At 35.2% G+C, this 19,093-nt stretch overlaps 1 protein-coding gene across 1 annotated transcript in view; it reads left to right on the top strand.

Moving 5' to 3' along the window:
* Positions 1-3,984: 3,984 nt before the first annotated feature.
* LOC121732015 (ras-related protein Rap-2b) overlaps positions 3,985-19,093 on the top strand; it is a 64,038-nt gene continuing 48,929 nt past the window's right edge. The window contains exon 1 of the mRNA XM_042121756.1: positions 3,985-4,119. Coding sequence (XP_041977690.1) covers positions 4,031-4,119 — 89 coding nt within the window. The 5' untranslated portion in view covers positions 3,985-4,030. The remainder of the gene's footprint in view (positions 4,120-19,093) is intronic.

Raw genomic sequence — 19,093 nt, 5'->3', positions numbered from 1 at the left:
GGTGAAAGGCATGCGTGTTGGGCCACGCGCAATATAGGGTTCCGTATTACTAGCGGTAGGTACTACGGGCCGTTTTTGATATTGTTTTAATGGTCAATGAATATATTACATATTTTATAACGTGTTTTACACTACTAACAACATTATCTCAGTTAAATTTAAAGAAATTTGAACGAAAAGTTTCTTTAAACTTCTCCGAATACATTTTTTTAGTTGATCGACTATTACTCATAGTAGAGGAGGGGAGGGTCCTATTTTTGTAGTCACTCAAGCGTCATGGAGACCTAGTAAGTTTTGTACATTAGGTAAAGCTGATAAACAAATAATAAGAGCTATGTTTTATTTTAGCGGTGGGTTCAGAAACTGCGGCCATTTTAAAGTTTTGAAAAAGAAAATATATTCAGAAAATTGCTTATTTAGGTAAATTATAAATATATTTTAGACAACAAGGACTAAATCATTTAGTTTAGAGCAAAATAAAATATCTGCGAAGCTTAGTTAATAAAATAATATAAAGCTTTATTTTTTTATATTTTAAAATGTCCCTACAGGCTTACCTAACCTAACCTAACGTAACTTTTGAATCGCCAGTGCTTTATATGGAAGCTTCTTTGGGGTATACTAAACATCTCCTATCTTAATCTGACCGATCCGACGACATTTCAATATTAAAAAATTTTTTTTACCCGCCACGTGAGAAATCTGATAACTAGACTCCCGAAATCCCCTCTTCCCCTCCCCAAAAATAACTTATGAAGTCTTCTTAGCTGTGATAGTTTTCCTTTTAAATTCAGCATATTTCCTACTGCCGTGAATGAAAACTTCCCCGATTGATGTGTGAGCAAAACCGCGGACAGATAGACGGACGGACGGACAGACAGACGGACGGCCAGACCGAAACTATAAGGGTTCCTTAATCTTTACTACGGAACCCTATAAACATAACACTGAGATGTAGCAGCATATTAGTATTCTGAGTCAAATACCTTGAGGTGATGTAAGTGTGAGGAGGAGGATGTTAAATCAGCTTTTACTTGTTTCGACGTCCGTTTGTAGCAGCATCTGGTAGTGACAGACTGGTTGCAGTCAGTCAGTCTGAAAGTGATAGACATTGACAGTATCATTATACTACAAGCATGGGAGGAGACGACAGAATGCTTCGTAAACTTGCAACGTAGCAACACAGTTACATGATGTTGAGTTAATCTACTGTATAGTGTATATATCTGTGTTGTGTTGTAACTGTGACCCTCGTCACAACAAATTGTGAACATATATCACAGGACAGGCTAAACCCGTATCAAAATTTCGACAACTTTGCTCAGATAAAGATATTATTTACACCATAACAGCGACGAATCATATTTCGGAATCGGTTACAGTAGAATTTTCAATAATTCAAACTTATTTCATTTGTTTGTCAAGCATTGTACATTTACATATTATTATGACCTAATACCTGTCCCGGCAAATGTTGTTTTGCCATAAGATATCTATAGACCTCACGGAGCCCGAGACCTTTCCAACGAATGTAAAACCGTGGAAATCGGTTCGTGCGTTCTGGAGTTATAGCGCCAAGAAGGAAAACCAAAGGAAAATGTCGTGATTCTAGTGTTTTGCCATAAAGCACAATGGCTCTGGTGGCGGGACCAATAATGGCAATTTCACTTTACCACTAAGGCAGCACAAACCAGGCGTTTCACCAGCAAACTTCAATGCTCCACAATGCTGGCAAACAACGTCCATTGAACCAATGCAAACTAAACGATGCAAGCTGTAGTCGATGGTGCAATCATACAGAAACGCTGCTCGATTCAAATCAATACTTGAACCATTTCTTCTTGCACTTCGAAGATTATTCCTCTGTTCATCTGTACGATAAGCTCGACGATTTCTCGTTTCTAACCTAGCCATTTCACGGGCTGCCTCTCTTTGCTCTTGTGTTTGAGAAGCACGAATTAAGGCCCTTCTTTGCTCCATACTAACGCGGCGCTGTTCTCGTGCAATTTCTCGTTCTCCATCAGATAATGGACTCGCGATATTCCGTTGCCTAATTGCATTACGGCTTCGCTGGGAAAGATTAGATCTTCTAGGACGCGGCATTGTTATTAAAATATGCACTCGCATAAAACCACCAAATATAATAACAGTGCCTGAACTTTCGAGACATACCTAGACAATAGCTCAAAGAGTATATTATAACAACCGTTTTTTACTACATGCATATGAATATTTAGACGGTACATACACCGAAATAACATTTTTTAGAATTTTTGTCTGTCTGTATGTCTGTCTGTTTGTTCCGGCTAATCTACGAAATGGCTGGACCGATTTTAACGAAACTTTTATTGGCAGATAGCTGATGTAATAAGGAGTAACTTAGGCTACTTTTTAACCGACTTCCAAAAAGGGGGAGGATATTTTTTTACTTTTTTATGTTTTACCTAGATGTATTTTGCTCCGCCGTTTGTGGACCGATTTTCAAAATTCTTTTGTTGTTGTATAGTCCAAATTAGATACCATATTTATAAAAGTGGTGATCTGATGATGCGATCCATAAGAAATCGAGGGAACTCCTTGAAATTTATATGGAAACATATCGTGATTTCGACTTTTTGTGAAGAATTTCAAGCATATATACTACTAAAAGATAAGAAATTTGCACTGAAGTATACCCTGGTTCTGAAGGTGCTGTACAGAACTCTTGAATCCTTATAGATATATTATTATGTTCGGTAATTTCGGTGGTGTGACAACAGAAATACATTGTTTGTGAAAATTTCAACTGATTAGGTAGGGCGGTTCTTGAGATACAGCCTGGAAATAGACAAACAGCAAAGTCATTGTACTAGGGTAACGTTTTAACCCTTTGGGTAATGAACCCTAAATAGGAAATCATCTTTTTTATTATTATGTTAACGCGGACGAAGTCGCGGGCAACAGCTAGTTATAATATAATATTTTTCGCTTTTCAGTTACCAATTTACATTATTACTCAGAGGAGTAATCAACTTTATATTTTATTCAAAATAATCCTTTTACACATACATAGCTTTCATCCGATAGTCGAATAAATTGGTATTAAAATTGGAAATTGACAAACATGAAAAACGCATAACTGAACTAACTAAAGGATTGAATACGCATATTGAAATTTCACTATCGAACAATGGCGGGGCGATTCGATCAAAAATATATTGTTTGAGCAAAATGACGAATAACTCTATTGTTGAAATGTCGAAAATCGAAACTGCCACGATAAGCTTTGAGATAAAACGAAAATCGATGAGCGCGTTATCGGTTATTTCGCATTCGAGCAAGAACTTTTATAAAGTATCAACACATTTTTGTTTCAAGTATGGGGAATTTCAAACATTTTGTATTTAAATTGTTTAATTTTAATAAAATATATCATGGAAAAATATAATTTGTGCCGCCAGAAGAGTATGAAAAAGTATATTTTAATAGAACTTAAATAAAATAGCGCGATCTTAAAGTAACTAAAATATAATAATAAAATAATATAAGTACGCAAGTAACAGATAAGAAGCTAGGCATGCCGCATGGCCGTTTTTCTCCACTTTTTGGAAGAAACCTAAATAATCCCTAATCTAACTATGCAATAGTTTAAAGTACTCGTATTAGAGTATCTTTTAGATGAAAAATTAGGTCTCAGATAGTGTATTTTACATGAACAAACTCACATTTAATTTTTGTTTTCGCAGAAATAGGATATTTCAGTAGCGGACCATCATATGGGACAAAAAGACTTTTCTTCTACTCTCTTATGAAAAAAATATTTAGTGTTTTAAATTTTTCTACTCTTTTCGTGGACACTTTCCACTGCTGAATGACACCTACACAAAACCGATAAAGTTCACACTAAATACAAAAATCTTTGGGGGCTAAAAATTTTACTACGCCAATCACGACGCTGCTACGCAGCGCGGCCCGGCATTCGCGCGTCGACCGCTGCCGGGACCGCACGCGCGTCTCCGCGCTCCGCAACAGGTGACTCGTGGATGCCAGCATGAAGGGCCGCCACCAGTTCCGGCGCAGGTTCAGCCTGCAGCCCTCCTTCATGAAGGAGGAACCGGATGAGGAGAGGAGACCGCATAGGTGAGGAACAGTTTTTGTATTGCGTATAATTGGTGTGATGTTAAATTGTTTAGCAAATTGGTATGGATTCTGTTTTTATTTACTTTTATGTATAAAAAGAGGTGTAAAATAAACTCTCATTGGATCTTTTGATATCATGTTGTTATATTATAGAGCTAGCTTCTCCAAATTAAGCTGTAGTTAGTAGATTTTCGTTATCAAAATTTTGCGTACGTACTTACTGTATTTTTACAATCATACGTTGGCACAAAGAGCTATAAACCGTATGAAAAATTTTCACGGATACGCTAAGCTAACTACGAAATATCTGTTATATTCTATATTTTAAAGTTTTGGAAAATAGACAATTTAAAATAGAGATTTTAAATCAGGTTCAAAGATTTTACGAACTAAAATAATGCTAGTTGAGATATATACATTTGCAAATCAGATTTCGCATTCTAATAATATTAATATTATTGAATCAATCAATAATTATTATTGTTAAGTACGTCTAGAAAAATTACAATTATAGTAAATAAGTCTTTGGTTTTATTTGATATTTTAGTCTCTTATTCTTGTCTCGTGTTTAGATTTTAAATCATATTTTTTATGACAAAATATTAGCTTGTCATTAAATTCTCTGATAACAATAAATTAAACAGACTTTTAAATCCAAAAAAGAAAAGATCAGATACTGCCAATAAGCATGGTAAGATACCCAATCATGGACACCTTGAGAGTTCATAGTACAGACCTATTAGTGCCATTTAATAGATATTATTTTTAAAACAGAAGGTGCCGTATATGATGACTGCTGACGATATGGTAGTTTTTCTTAATGGCTAATATATTATATCCATTATAATATAAATAAATATATTTTTTACTAGTTGCGGAAAATCGCGCGGGCACCATAGGTAGGTACATTTTCTCGGAATAAAATTATCCGGGATAACAAGCAGACAGACATACATACACACTTTCGCATTTATAATATTAGTATGAATTGTTGAAAGTACTTAATTGATTAAACTGATTAAAGTCGACTTACAAGAAATTCAATTGATAACAAAACAATAATTGAAATCTGTATAAAGCCGAGAAAACCTATTACGAAGTTGGCTAAGCGTACCAACTTCTAATTCCTAAACTAAACAAAAGTGAACTTTGAACTAATTTTCAATATAAATAAATCGAAAACTTTTCTATACATATTATAAAACAAAGTAGCTTTTTTCCCTCATGTCCCTTTGTTCCCTTTAATCTTTAAAACTACGCAACGGATTTTGATGATTCTTTCAGCATTAGATAGCCCATTTATCGAGGAAGGCTATCGGCTATATTTTATCACGCTAGGACTAATAGGAGCGAAGAAATAGAGGAAAATGTGTAAAAAAACTAGGGAAAATTATTTGAAAGGGCTAACTTGAACGCGCTAACCTCAGGAACTACTGGTTAATTTGGATTGGAAAAATTCTTTCAGTGTTAGATAGCCCATTAATTGAGAAAGGCTATAGGCTATAATTTATCACGCTAAGACTAATAGGAGAATGTGGAAAAAACGGGGGGGAAATTATTTGAAAGGGCTTATCTCGTGAACTACTGAAGCAATTTTTATGTTATTTGGCACAAATAAGAAGTAGACCACGTGAAGGATCATAGGCTATCGATTTTAATCATTTTTTCAGTGGCTATATATTTTATACCCGTGCGACGCCGGGGCGGGTCGCTAGTTGTTTATAAATACTGAATTAAATTATATTTCATATTATTTCATACAGTATTTATAAGCAAAACGATGATAAACAAGACATGATAATATTAAGGGAATAAGGGATAATAATAAGAAGCAATGATATTAGAATTTTACGTAAGTATAGAATATAATATTATGGAAAAGAAACCTCAAAATTTCATAATATATTTTTTTTACATTTATCTGCTATTTACAATAATAATAAAGTCACAATAAATCGTATTATCAAGGTTTATTTACGTTATAAATCAAATATCATTATATTTGCCGACGCGGGTTACTTTTATTATATCGCTGTCTGACACTTAGCCCTGTGATCACAGACAATGAACCTGTCTTAATCTAATCGTTTAGCAAAATATTATTTACCATATCTTTCCTTTCATAAATGAAGACGTACGAGTATGTGGTATATAATGTTAAATACTAATTTTTTCCCTTATAATTTGAACAAACCTTGTAACCTAAGTCCTAACCTACATTATCATCTAGCTAATATACTGTACATAGAATCCACATTTGTTGGACTTCAAACGATTTTCCCGGTTCTAAAACCTCCATTTATACAAAATAAATCAGCCAAGTGCGAGTCAAACTTGCGCACGAAGTCGCTCGCTTTCGCATTTATATAATTTAAATTGTCAAAGAAATAAGTTTGTTTCAAACTTACACAATGGTCTAAATGGCTTTGATTAATGAAGCGAATGTGGCAATATGTTGAGATATAGGCACTAATATTATATCGAGTGGTTAATGTCGGAGTCTTTAATCTATTAATAGTCAAGCCTCAGAGCTAAGCTCAGTCCAATGGGTCTAGTTTAGTCTGCTGTTGTTACTATATGTTTCTAGAATATAATATTATGTTTGCATGTATTTTTCATATATGTTTCTCGGGTATAATAATATTATGTTTGTATGTAAATATATTGTATATTTCTTTAGCTCTTTCTAGACTCTGATTGAAGCCGCTTGTAACATATTTTACACTTATAAAATGTCGCGAGGAGTCTTATTAGATTTATCTTAGAGCCCTAGCACACAGCGACTTAATGTAGCGATACAAATGTGCGATTTTTGTCGCGTTTGCGTTGCGTTTTTATCGCGCATTGCGACTGAATTAGCGCCTACTAAAAGTCGTCGTGGTCTATGGCTCTTATAAGTCATTAAATTTTTTTGAAGTGACAACTTAGCGGAGTTGTGCCCCTTTGAAATTGACAACTGTTAAATTAACTAGATACATGTTCAACTCGCACTGACCTGATCGAGAATTCGTAAGACTAGAGATTAGACCGCCGACGCAGTGTAGAGAAAAAGTATCTCATGGCGTGGCGTGAAATATATTAATCCTGCTGTTCCGTTTCACTTCTGCTAGAACTCGTGTTTCGTTTTAACCTATTTTTACATCACCAAAATTAGCTTACCGCGTGGAAACCGTACATTTTTACGGGATGAAAAATATCCTATTTCCTTTTCCGAGACTCAAAGTATCTCCATACCAAATTTTAGCAATATTTCATTATTATTTATTATTATTTAATTAATTTCGCTAAAAGAGGTGTATCATTTTAGTATTTTAAGTAGCCTACACTAAGTGAGGAAATTCTGATTAACCGACTGCAAAAATTATGTTTACTAGATATTATTTCCCGGGATGAAAGTAACCTATGTCCTAACCCGCGACTCAAGGTAACTCCATACTAAATTTCAGCAAAATCGGTTCAGTGATTTGGGCGTGAAGAGGTAACAGACGGACAGACACACTTTTGTAATTATAATGTTAGTATAATATATTGGTGTAAATTAATTCGTTCACTCCCTAAATACTGAAATATTGATGTTGGCCCCATAACTGCCTTTGTCTGCTAAATAATGGGTCACAATTTGAACCCATGTCAAGTGTAACTTACACAACTAAATTACATCGGCCAGCCTTAGAGCTGATTAGTGGCTATTTAACTGTCAAATTGTTGTAAACTTTAATTACAAACGTTGATGATACCTAATTCCAAACTAATATTATAGAGGTAACATTCTTGGTTTTGTTTTGCACATGCTACGAAAGCCTTGGAGCGTTTATGAGAAAATTTGGCATTACGTAAAAAAGTCGTAGAGTTCTTTGCGGCAAGTTGTACGGTTACCGTGGCATTTACTTTTGTGTCTTCCAAGTCGAGTGCTGCGTTTAGCATTACTTTCACGAAATGAGAATATTAATGATTAATATATTCACAATCCATATGAAAAAATACAAAGTAGACTACGGGGAACTTTGTGGACTACATTTTATGTACGATGTACGGTTCCCTGTGGATTTACTTGTCTACGAAACCCGTGCGACGTTTAGCGTATTGATATTCACATTCCGTACGATAAAAATGTTTTACAAAAACCATTTTCTCCGAACATCTGTTACAATGTTCGATTCTTTACACGTTCGCCGCATAAACAGTATTGAATTCTATTGGAGGTCGGACGCGGCTTAATGAACTCGCTCAGCTAATTAATGCCACAATGGCCGAAGATAAACAGACGACGTATACTATATTATCTTGATTTAATAAATGACACGATTTTGTATTATATATTTATGCAGGATTTTTTTAAATATTAGGTGTCTCTCTCACGACGCCATTTCTAAATACTAGTAAAAGGTGTTTTATCTTAAATAACATTATTAATGTAATTAATATAGTAAATTCGAAAGGGTTCCGGAAGTGTGCCTTTTTCTTCGTGGTACAATAATAATTCAGGTTTCCTATTTTTCTGGCCTGTTTTTTTCTTCTATGGGTCTACTATGGGGAGTAAGATTCTACTAATGCCAGGGTTAAAATATAAGTAGATACAGTTCTGGCTTCCCAAAAAGCGATATTATGCTATGTAGCGGCCGTGATGTTGCGGCAAATGAATATTTTTACGGAAGTTTTTGTTTATTTATTTTTGTTTTTGTTATTTACAAAGAATGACAGCATGGCTTACCTAGTAAACAGAGCTCAAAGGAAACATCTGAAAGATGTTTGCGTGAAGATATTTGACGACCCGTAAATTCGGCCGTAGCTTTAGGCTACTGTAAAGAAACCCTGTAAATCCACCAGAAATTTTATACAGTACTAGACGAAGACTGTAATTCCGTTGCGCCGAAATACGTTTATTACGCGGACACCATCCCTTTTTCGAGACAAAACTAACCTATGTCCCGGGACACCAAGTATCTGCATCCAAATTTAATTAAAATCGGTTCAGTGGCTTAAGCATGAAAAGGTAACAGACAGACATATTTTCGCATTTATAACATTAGTATGGGTATTATTATAGATGCACAATTCTTTTTATCTTTTCACTACCATCCTTGCCCGCTTTAACCGGTAAGTAGTTACTTAGGTAGTAATTATGATAAAATATTAAAATCGTAGAAATTTTTGGAGCCTTGTGAATGAGTATAGGTATACTCATTCACAAGGCTATTTCTATACCATAGAAATGCACGATTTTACAAAAAAACCGGCCAAGTGCGAATTGGACTCGCCCATGAAGGGTTCTGCGGCAGTAATAAAGTTTATTTTTGTGAAATTAAAAGGTTCTTTATTTATTTTTATATTTCAGTTGATTTAATGAAAGTTAAATAAAGGCTTACCATATTTTATGACGTATAAAAACTACTTGCTAGATCTCGTTCAAACCAATTTTCGTTGGTAGTTTTTATAGTATCATGCCCATACTTTAGAAGTTAGAGGGGGGGAGGGCACATTTTATCCCTTTGGAAGAGTCTCTCTCTTGCAAACTATTCAGGTTAGAAAAAAATGATATTAGAAACCTCAATTTGAAGACCTATCTTCCACTAAAATTTTTTTTTTTCATTTTTGTATCAAAATCTCAATGCGGTTCACAGATTACATCTATTTACCGAGTTACGGACGGACAGACATACAGACATGACGAATCTATAAGGGTTCCGTTTTTTGCCATTTGGCTACGGAACCCTAAAAACGGAACTCCGAACGTTTGAACGAAATTGCGGGCAATGTTAAGTTTGTCAACAAAGCAGAAGGGCCAAGACTTTACAAGGATACGCATAATTAACACTAATCGTCCCCTAACTTCCAACTACTTACACCTACCATTAGACTCGCTATATCTAACCATCGCTTAAGCCCTGGAGAATTATGTTTTATACTTGAAGAGATGGTTTAGGTAAAAGCTAGATGAGTCTATACTACGCTGTCAATTTGTTGGCGAGATTCACTAAGTTTTTACTTAAAAGTTGATACATTTTTAAAACTCTTGTTGATAGATTTTTAAACACAAATTTACTAAAAAGTGTTTTTGTGTAAGTAGCTTTTGACCTCGCTGCCGCGTTATTAAAATAAAAAAGTGCGAAGAGAAATAGTATCTTACATAAATCATATGATATTATAAATGATCAAACGAACTTACCAAGTGAAGTTCGATCATTATTATATGAATCGCTTCATTCGAAGATATATAATTAACCAAACGTAGTACCTCTGTATACCTGGTTGGCAATCGCGTTTTTTTTTTAAAGACTTATGTAGGTAAGTTGAAAAATTACACGCTCGCTCGATCACACGGCGTTCCGACGTGCCTCATTATGTTTAGAGAGAAGTAATGCAAAAATCTTTCTTTCTTTCTTTGGGTACTGCAGCAAACATAGTTTTGTGCAGACTGGGTGGGAGGAAGATTATATCTTCGAATGAAGCGACTCATATAATAATGATCGAACTTCACTTGGTAAGTTTGTTTGATCATTTATTATATTTCTTCGCTTCATTTTTCGATATATAATTAACCAAACGTAGATTTTCAGAGTAACGAAAGAAAGTTTTTTTTTTACGAAATACAATATTTATTATGAATAGTAATCATTATATTCGAGAAAGAATTTAATAATAATAATAGTCAGTAGAAACGAAACGTAAGAAACCTCTATGGTTTGTGATTCAAATGATAACACACTGGAATCATGGTGATTATACATAATATTAAAATATAACTTTGTTCGTCGATACAATTAGGGCTAAGGAAAATATCGAAAATATTGTAGTCGCTAGTCCTGCCTGTCGACTGTCGTCTTACTAATCATGTCCAGTTTCAGTCGCCGTGTCGACGCTCGTGTCGGCGCTCGTGTCGATGCTCGTGTCGATGCTCGTGTCGACGCTCGTGTCAATGCTGCGCCGCTCTCGCACAGCACCTGCTTTATCCAGCGACTAACCGACTGGGAGTTGGCTGTTCTATGCGGAGCGTTAAACGTTAGCAATAATAACCCGTACTGTAGCATTATCCTATTTTATATTATAATCTTGAATAACCATCGCACGGCGTAATAACTTAAATATAACTTGAAACTTTTTTAATAAAAAAGAATTACATAATTTAATAACATCACCGATCCGATCACGCCCGGGTGTTGATGTCTTTGTAATATAATTTTTCGATACCGATATTTAAAACCGTAATTTTTTATTATGCCGAGTTTTATTAGGCAGAAAGTTTTAAGTCAATGAGTAATGACCAGTATTCAGTAAGTACAGAGTGCAAGAAAAAACAAATAATTTATAAGTGGATCGCGGGTACTATACGCCTCAAGTATGTATTTATTATACTTACATGTATTTTTACCGGAAAGCTTATTTCGAAAGACGCTTCAGTCTTCACACATTCATCTGAGCCAATGTAACCAACCAATAATGTCAACATTGTTCATAAACAATGACAGTGCACAGGCTGTAGAAGATATTATAGCCATTGTCAAATTGTTTGGCTAAGGTTCCGATGGAGCGGACGAAAATCTCTGTAATAAGTCTATTAACTAATAAGATTGAACAGAGTATAAATATCTAAAATCTAATTCGAAGTAAAGTATTTTAGAATAAATTTTAAGGTTACTCTTTAACTGGGTCCGGCTCTGAGGTCGTCGATAATGTATACATATAATGTAATGCATATTAATATGATTGAAAGTCGAGAATATTGTCTTCTCGGTCCACCAGGCTAAATGTTTTAACAATTATTCAAGATTAAGTGTGATTCTGTTATCGTATTTATCATTGCATATTTTATTTAGTACTAAATATTTTAATCGCTGAAAACCAGTTGCATTCCGCGGCGGGAGTCAGGAATCAGGATATGAAGGTGTCAAAACACCTATCAGTTGAGTTAGCTCACGAAAAGTACACAAAAGTGATGTAACTGTTCTATATTATTCCGTTTTTAATAGGCATATACTATTATATAATATATCTAATATATAAAATTCTCGTGTCACGGTGTGCGTGTTTGAACTCCTCTGAAACGGCTCGACCGATTTTCGTGAATCTTAGCGAGCTAGGGTTGAGAATCAGACAACATCTACTCTTTTATCTTTATAAGTGTATTCATTTGTTGAATAAATAATAGTAAATTATTACAACTTGAAACTGCCGGCGACCATTGTTTGTGCGACGGGATAGCAATCATGGTCTTTGCCATGGTGACATACTTATTTAGCTACTTCAATAAAATAATAATATTATGAGCGAAATACTTTAAATGGCAAAACAACGTTTGCCGGGACAGCTAGTTATATATATTTATAACCGTCAAGACCTAAATATTTACAATATATTTATTGTGGATTTAATACACCCATGGCACTATTTACAATAAAACGTTAACAGAAAAAGGGCGCCTGAGGCTGAAGAATTCTCGCCTAAAACATTGTCAATATTGTTTAAGCGTGGTAAGTCTAGTAGTGATAAAGCCTACGCCTGGTCTGGTTTCCTTCTTTATATTTTTTGTGAAAAAAAAATTTAGCGCATCTGATAGTCTGTACGTTAAGACTTAAGGCTCTTAATCAGTAAATTAAAATCTTTCGATCGACTAGTGAGTTACTAGGAACCAAGAAGTAGGCTCTTAAATCTATTTGATAGATATCCACTTTTGGGTATTGGCTTGAAAGTTAATTTTCCAAATTAGCATGTTATTTGACGACCTCTGTGGCTCAGTGGTGAGCGCGTCGGTAGCTCAAGCCGGGGGTCGCGGGTTCGAATCCCGCCGACGGAACAAAAAGTTTTCAATGTTCCCGGGTCTGGATGTGTATTAAATATATGTATGATATAATAAAAATCTTAAATATATGTATAGTATAAAGTATTAAATATATTTCCGTTGTCTGGTACCTGTAACACAAGTCCTTTAGGTACTTAGCACGGGGCCAGACTGACGTGGTGTGAAGCGTCCATAGATATTATTATTATTATTATTATATTATTTCGAAATAAACTAACGAAGTGGTTTCAAATTTAAAATAATTCAAAAATTGTATTTAAAATATAATACAATATTTTCCGCCTTATTAACAAAAAACCTTGTTTTAGACACTTTTTTGCTTGGATCTTCGAAGTTTGCTGTCTTTTCTTTAATATTTTTTAATATGTAAAAAGGTATTGATAAAACCTAAATTTGCTCAAAACACTTTTTTCATAATCATTATAGTTCTTCTTTTATTCAAGTAAAACTAACTCGACGATGATTCCGCGCCGTCCTTTTTCACCTGGCATATGAAAGACGGGCGTAAGTGTGAAGAGAGAAGGACGATGTTTGATTTTTAGAGTCAGGTGAGCTCTTCACAGTGAAACCACAACGCGTTGTAAGCAATTTTTTCGCTAACTGAGCGTTTTCGTTCTTTGAGCGTAACATACACACATAAATATAATACAATACGTGGGAGAGCCATGCTTCAGCACGAATGGGCCGGCTCGACCGGATAAATACCACGTTCTCACAGAAAACCGGCGTGAAACAGCGCTTGCGTTGTGTTTCGCCGAGTGAGTGAGTTTACCGGAGGCCCAATCCCCTAACCCCTACCCTATTCCCTTCCCTACCCTCAACTATTCCCTTCCCTTCCCTTCCCTACCCTCCCCTATTACCCTATTCCCTCTTAAAAGGCCGGCAACGCACTTGCAGCTCTTCTGATGCTGCGAGTGTCCATGGGCAACGGAAGTTGCTTTCCATCAGGTGACCCGTTTTCTCGTTTGCCCCCTTATTTCATAAAAAAAAATAACTTAAGAAACGATCTAATCCTTAGTTTAAGCAGTGAACAAAAAGTTCGCAGTTTAACTTCTGTCATTAGTCCGAAGAAATCGAGCTTCCGGTAACTCGCGGATGATACTGAGAAGTTGAGTGTTTGTCTTTGTTCTTCATTCTCAGGATAATTAGCAGTCCTTAAACCTAGCTACTTTACTGTCGAACTCAGGATTCAGAGACGAATATTAATTACTTATTAGTTATTTGTAATTAAATGAAAATTTTCACATAAGCCCCATACAATATTATGTATCAACTCTTCATTAAATATAGAAGTTTAATCATTATTTAATGTTTTTGAGTGTGGTAGTTAGAGTCACAACTTTGTGATTTTTAATGTTTTAAATACATCTTTGAATTGAATACAAATCAGATGTAAGTTTTATTTTAGCATTTTTTCAATTATATTCTCTATGAAATACTTAAAGCAAGAAATTAAAAAGAGGTATCAGACATAGAGCTACTCTTTAACCTAACTTCTTAAAGAAATCGTTACAACTTGTGATATCGCGGTGTAGCGGCCAAAACCTGCGTTTGCGTGGACGTTATATACGTCCAAAATCCAGCCCAAGGGTTGAATCAGACCGCAACGCGACGCGTAGATGCATTTCTAAATTTATATGGATTTATCAGATTCGCAAAATGCCGCGCCGCGCCTCGCCTCGTCGCGTTGCGGTCTGAATTTACCCTTAGGGTTGATTTAAACCGCAACGCGACGCGTAGATGCATTTCTAAATTTGTATGGATTTGACAGATTTCAATTGCATCAGACGTCTTGCGAATCTGTCAAATCCATACTAATTTAGAAATGCATCTACGCGTCATGTTGCGGTCTGAATTGACCCTTAGTATCATGTTGTCTAATCTGACATACTATCATTAATATCCATGAACTCAGTAGTAACAGTCCTCTAGTTAAACTTTGATCGAATTTGTCATCAAGTAGTCGTATACCCATCGTACGCTTATCACCCGCAGTCCTATGACATTTGCATAGATCAATTGTCCTCGCTAGTTCAAACGTTTGATTACTATGTAGGTTAATTCTACTTGATCTAGTTGTGTAAGGTTAGGTAAATTAGCGAACATATGGGCTTGGCAGTAGTTGATAACGAATTATTACCAAGCCCATAAAGATATTGCAAAGTGTGGAAATGCTTATACATTGTATAAATTTACACATCTATGAGACTGTTCGCTTAGGGCACTTAGAAATCAGAATGGTTTTTAAGTTTTTAAAATTGAATAAAAATCAGCTAGCCAACAATTGTTTTGAATCTGAATCAATTATAAGATCACTTTTATCCGGGTAGATCTTTTAAAAACTAAATATAACTCTAGATTTCTAGATAACTAGATAGAACTCTAGATTTCTAGATAACTAGATAGAACTCTATGATTATAGATCACATCTAGTATGTAATTTCAAAAATATACTGTTTTTCATTTTTTTATTTCAAAGAAAAAACGGTGGTTATTGAAATATTCCTTAGAGTATTTAAGCGTATGTTAAAATAAACGTTGTATCTGGGTTCCATAACGATGAACACACGAAAAACTTCACCTTCTTGAATATCCTCCCATGGGCACAGAGAAGTCTTTATGTAATATGAAAATAACTGTTTTCAGTACGGTCATAAAGCTTCTGAAATAGCGCACGTTGCTGAGACACTTATTAACACAAGTAATAAATATCAACGTTAATCATAAACAGAACAATATCAAAATATACAAGTTCTTACACTACATAATATAGCATTAGTGCTGCAATAGAATACAATTTTTGTACGTTAAAAACCCAAGCATACCAGTTTTATATAATAATTTTGCCCATCAAGAAGTTTGGTTACTGTGACACGGGAATTTCATATAGAAGACACCAATTTACGAACAACGTAGTCATACGCTACGTAGCCGAGCGCGCGCATTTAATATTGCCAAGCAACATTTCTCATAAAATGTTATGACGCGACCAAAGAAATAACCTACATTAAGAGGGCGACTAACCAAAAAAATCAAACATCGTCCTTTTCTCTTCACACTCACGCCCGTCTTTCATATGCCAGGTGAAAAAGGACGATGCGGATTCATTGCCAAATTAGTTTTTTCTCAATAACTCGATAAATATACAATATTTTAAAAATCCGCTAGGATCGGTTTCTCAATGATAGAATTTTATACAATGTGTTAAAATATTAACTTAGTTCAATGCATGGTTTTGGCAATAAATGAAAAATTCATGAAAATTAGATGCATCTTTGTGATTTTACAAATAGAACGAAGTTAGATCGATTTTACCTTTAAGAATCCTTTTCCTGCTATTGCCCGTGCACGGATGCAGATCAGATAATTTCTTAGATGTTTTTCCTGTCATGCGGGCAAGATGCGTGTTATCACATGCATGCGGACCAGATCCGTGCGCGTGACAAGAAAATACCCTTTTTTTCTTTAAGTAACAGTGGGAAATGTATTACGCATTCCCGGCAGCCCAGGGGAAAGGGCGCCGAGATATGTGGGGCTCCCCAGGTGCTGCGGTAAGAACAAGCACCCAGATTCACTCACTAAAACCCACCGGTGCCTCCTTCTCCGCTTGTTGATGGGCCGCCGGACCCGCCAGGGCGAAACTGCAGCGGACAGGAAAAGGCCCCTAAGCTTTGGCTCCAGCCGCTTGTGGCTTCACTCTGCATCCTCTATCGGCTGTATCACGGGGAGTGCTCTGAAGAATTGCTCGGAATCATACCTCCTGCAACTTTTCGCCATCGTTCCACGCGAAAAATATACCATCCTCATCACCTTGATTAGTGGCAGTCTTCCACCGAGCGTTTTTCGCGTAACTTTTTGCCGCGCATTGTACAACTCTAGAACGAACTCTGTCACCAGCAGTATTTCCGGACCAATATCTCTGCAAACCTTCAAAAACAGAGCGTCCCTCTTAAAAAGCCGGCAACGCACCTGCAGCTCTTCTAATGTTGCGAGTGTCCATTGGCGACAGTAGTTGCTTTCCATCAGGTGATCCGTTTGCTCGTTTGCCCCTTATTATATAAAAAAAGGTAGAATTAATGTCTGAGATCCCATTGGTGTGACACATAAAAACTCCTCACTCGGTCCGACGATCTTTCTTACATCTCCATAACGTTTACATCAAAACAACATTAGTCGAATCATTTGGCACTATTGTCTATTAGTCTATTACACTATTCCATACAAACACAATATCTCTCGGAACTATCCGCTTTATGTGTGAATAACAGTTGACAGGCGCGCACCCTCTAATAGATTATTATTGCCCATTGGCGCGATATTAATGTTTTTTTAAAGGTCAGGGAGTGCTTTTAGAATGGTCCAGTTTTATGTGCTCTTAAAACTCCAGCTTAGTCTCAGGGGCGTAGCTACCACCGTATCAATTATACGGGGCCCCGGTTCCATGGGACCCCAACTTGCGTGTACTAATATTAATAAAAACTTTCATAATATATATTTTTTAATTCACAAATAACAAAGTTAAAACAAACACTTTGTTGCTCGTGTAAAACGTGAGTTCAAAAGTTAGCAATACGATAGGTGATTTTTTGTTTTGTGAAAAGTTTTAACTTTCCTAAGAGCCTCCAAATCATTTTTAAATGGGGCCCCGACAAGACACGCAACGCTTCTGGTTAGTGCGGTGCTCGTCACATGTGTGGTTGTAGTTTAACGATTTTCTTGTATAGTTTATTGTCCGTTCTAATAATGAAGTTGAGTGAAATACAGAGTATGCTACAATGTATAGTAAACAGCAATTTTTTTTCTTCCTGGTATAGAATCTTATATCTTTAAACGAGCAATTCTTGTATATATATATATATATAATTGGAATCTCGGAATCGGCTCCAACGATTTTCATGAAATTTAGTATAGAGGGGGTTTCGGGGGCGATAAATCGATCATTAGGCTAGGAATCATTTTCAGAAAATGTCTTCTTATTCGTGTTTTATCGATAATCGATAAACTGAAATAAACTGACATCTATTTGCGAATAATAATATTATTGTTATTAAGTAATACGAAGTGAATGAGTGTTTGCTATACCGAGCAAAGCTCGGTCATCCAGGTACTTATTTATTACATATTGTACACCTCGTTCAGTTTAATCAATATCCATCATCGTCAGTACTTTAGGTACTGCGAAGCGCGAACAGAATATATTATTATATTCCTAATAAATAAATATAACGTAAAATATAAAATTCTCACGATGTCAGTTGCCAAGCTCATACGATAGGGTAGGATCGATTATTTTTTTAATTGTGTCTGCTTATGCTGTGGGTCTGAAAGTCGACCAATGTCTATATTAATCATATTCTAATTTCTAAATAATGTTGTAAATTGTAATACATCAGACAAAGCATATATTCCTTAATTACGCTTATCGACATCTTAATCCTACTAATATTATAATATATTTTAAAAATAAGTCGGATTTTCCTTCTGACGCTATAACTCCAGAACGCACTAACCGATTTCCACGGTTTTACATTCGTTGGAAAGGTTTCGGGCTCCGTGAGGTCTATAGAAAAAAAAAACAGAAAAAAATTCAAAAGAAAAGTAGGAAAACAGGGAAAATCATTTTATGGCAAAACAACGTTTGCCGGGACAGCTAGTATTATATAATATTTTAACAGTAGGTATAAGCATATTATCCAACAACGTATTTGGAAAAATAACGTTTTCCGGATCAGTTAGCTATATTTGAACATTTCCAACCACATATTAAAAGCTTTTAATTATTAATAAACAGGTAATAACTAAACGAACCGTAATATAATTTAATTACTATCGTGTTTGTAAATGTAACCATTTACAAATAACTAGTAACTATCTAAACCACATTTTGGCATTAAAATATTCTGCATAAATAATTAACAATTATTTTTAACATTATGAATAATTTACGGATACTAAATAAATGACAGGTAGAAATCTGCCTGTGATTAATATTCGACCATATGTAGCTTTTATTCATATTCATTTGTAAACCTTATTAGGGCACAATGAATATTCTAACGTCCTTAAATACCACAGAGTACCAAATTACTTATTTAAAAAAGGTAGTGTAAGTTAATCTCTGATAGTGTGCGGTGTTGCTATTCAAATTAATTTTATGTGTCACTGTTCAGTGTTAAT

This window comes from Aricia agestis, chromosome 11 (genome assembly GCF_905147365.1).
Source record: "Aricia agestis chromosome 11, ilAriAges1.1, whole genome shotgun sequence".
NCBI classification, from domain to species: Eukaryota; Metazoa; Arthropoda; class Insecta; order Lepidoptera; family Lycaenidae; genus Aricia; species Aricia agestis.
This window is presented reverse-complemented; position numbering and strand designations above follow the sequence as displayed.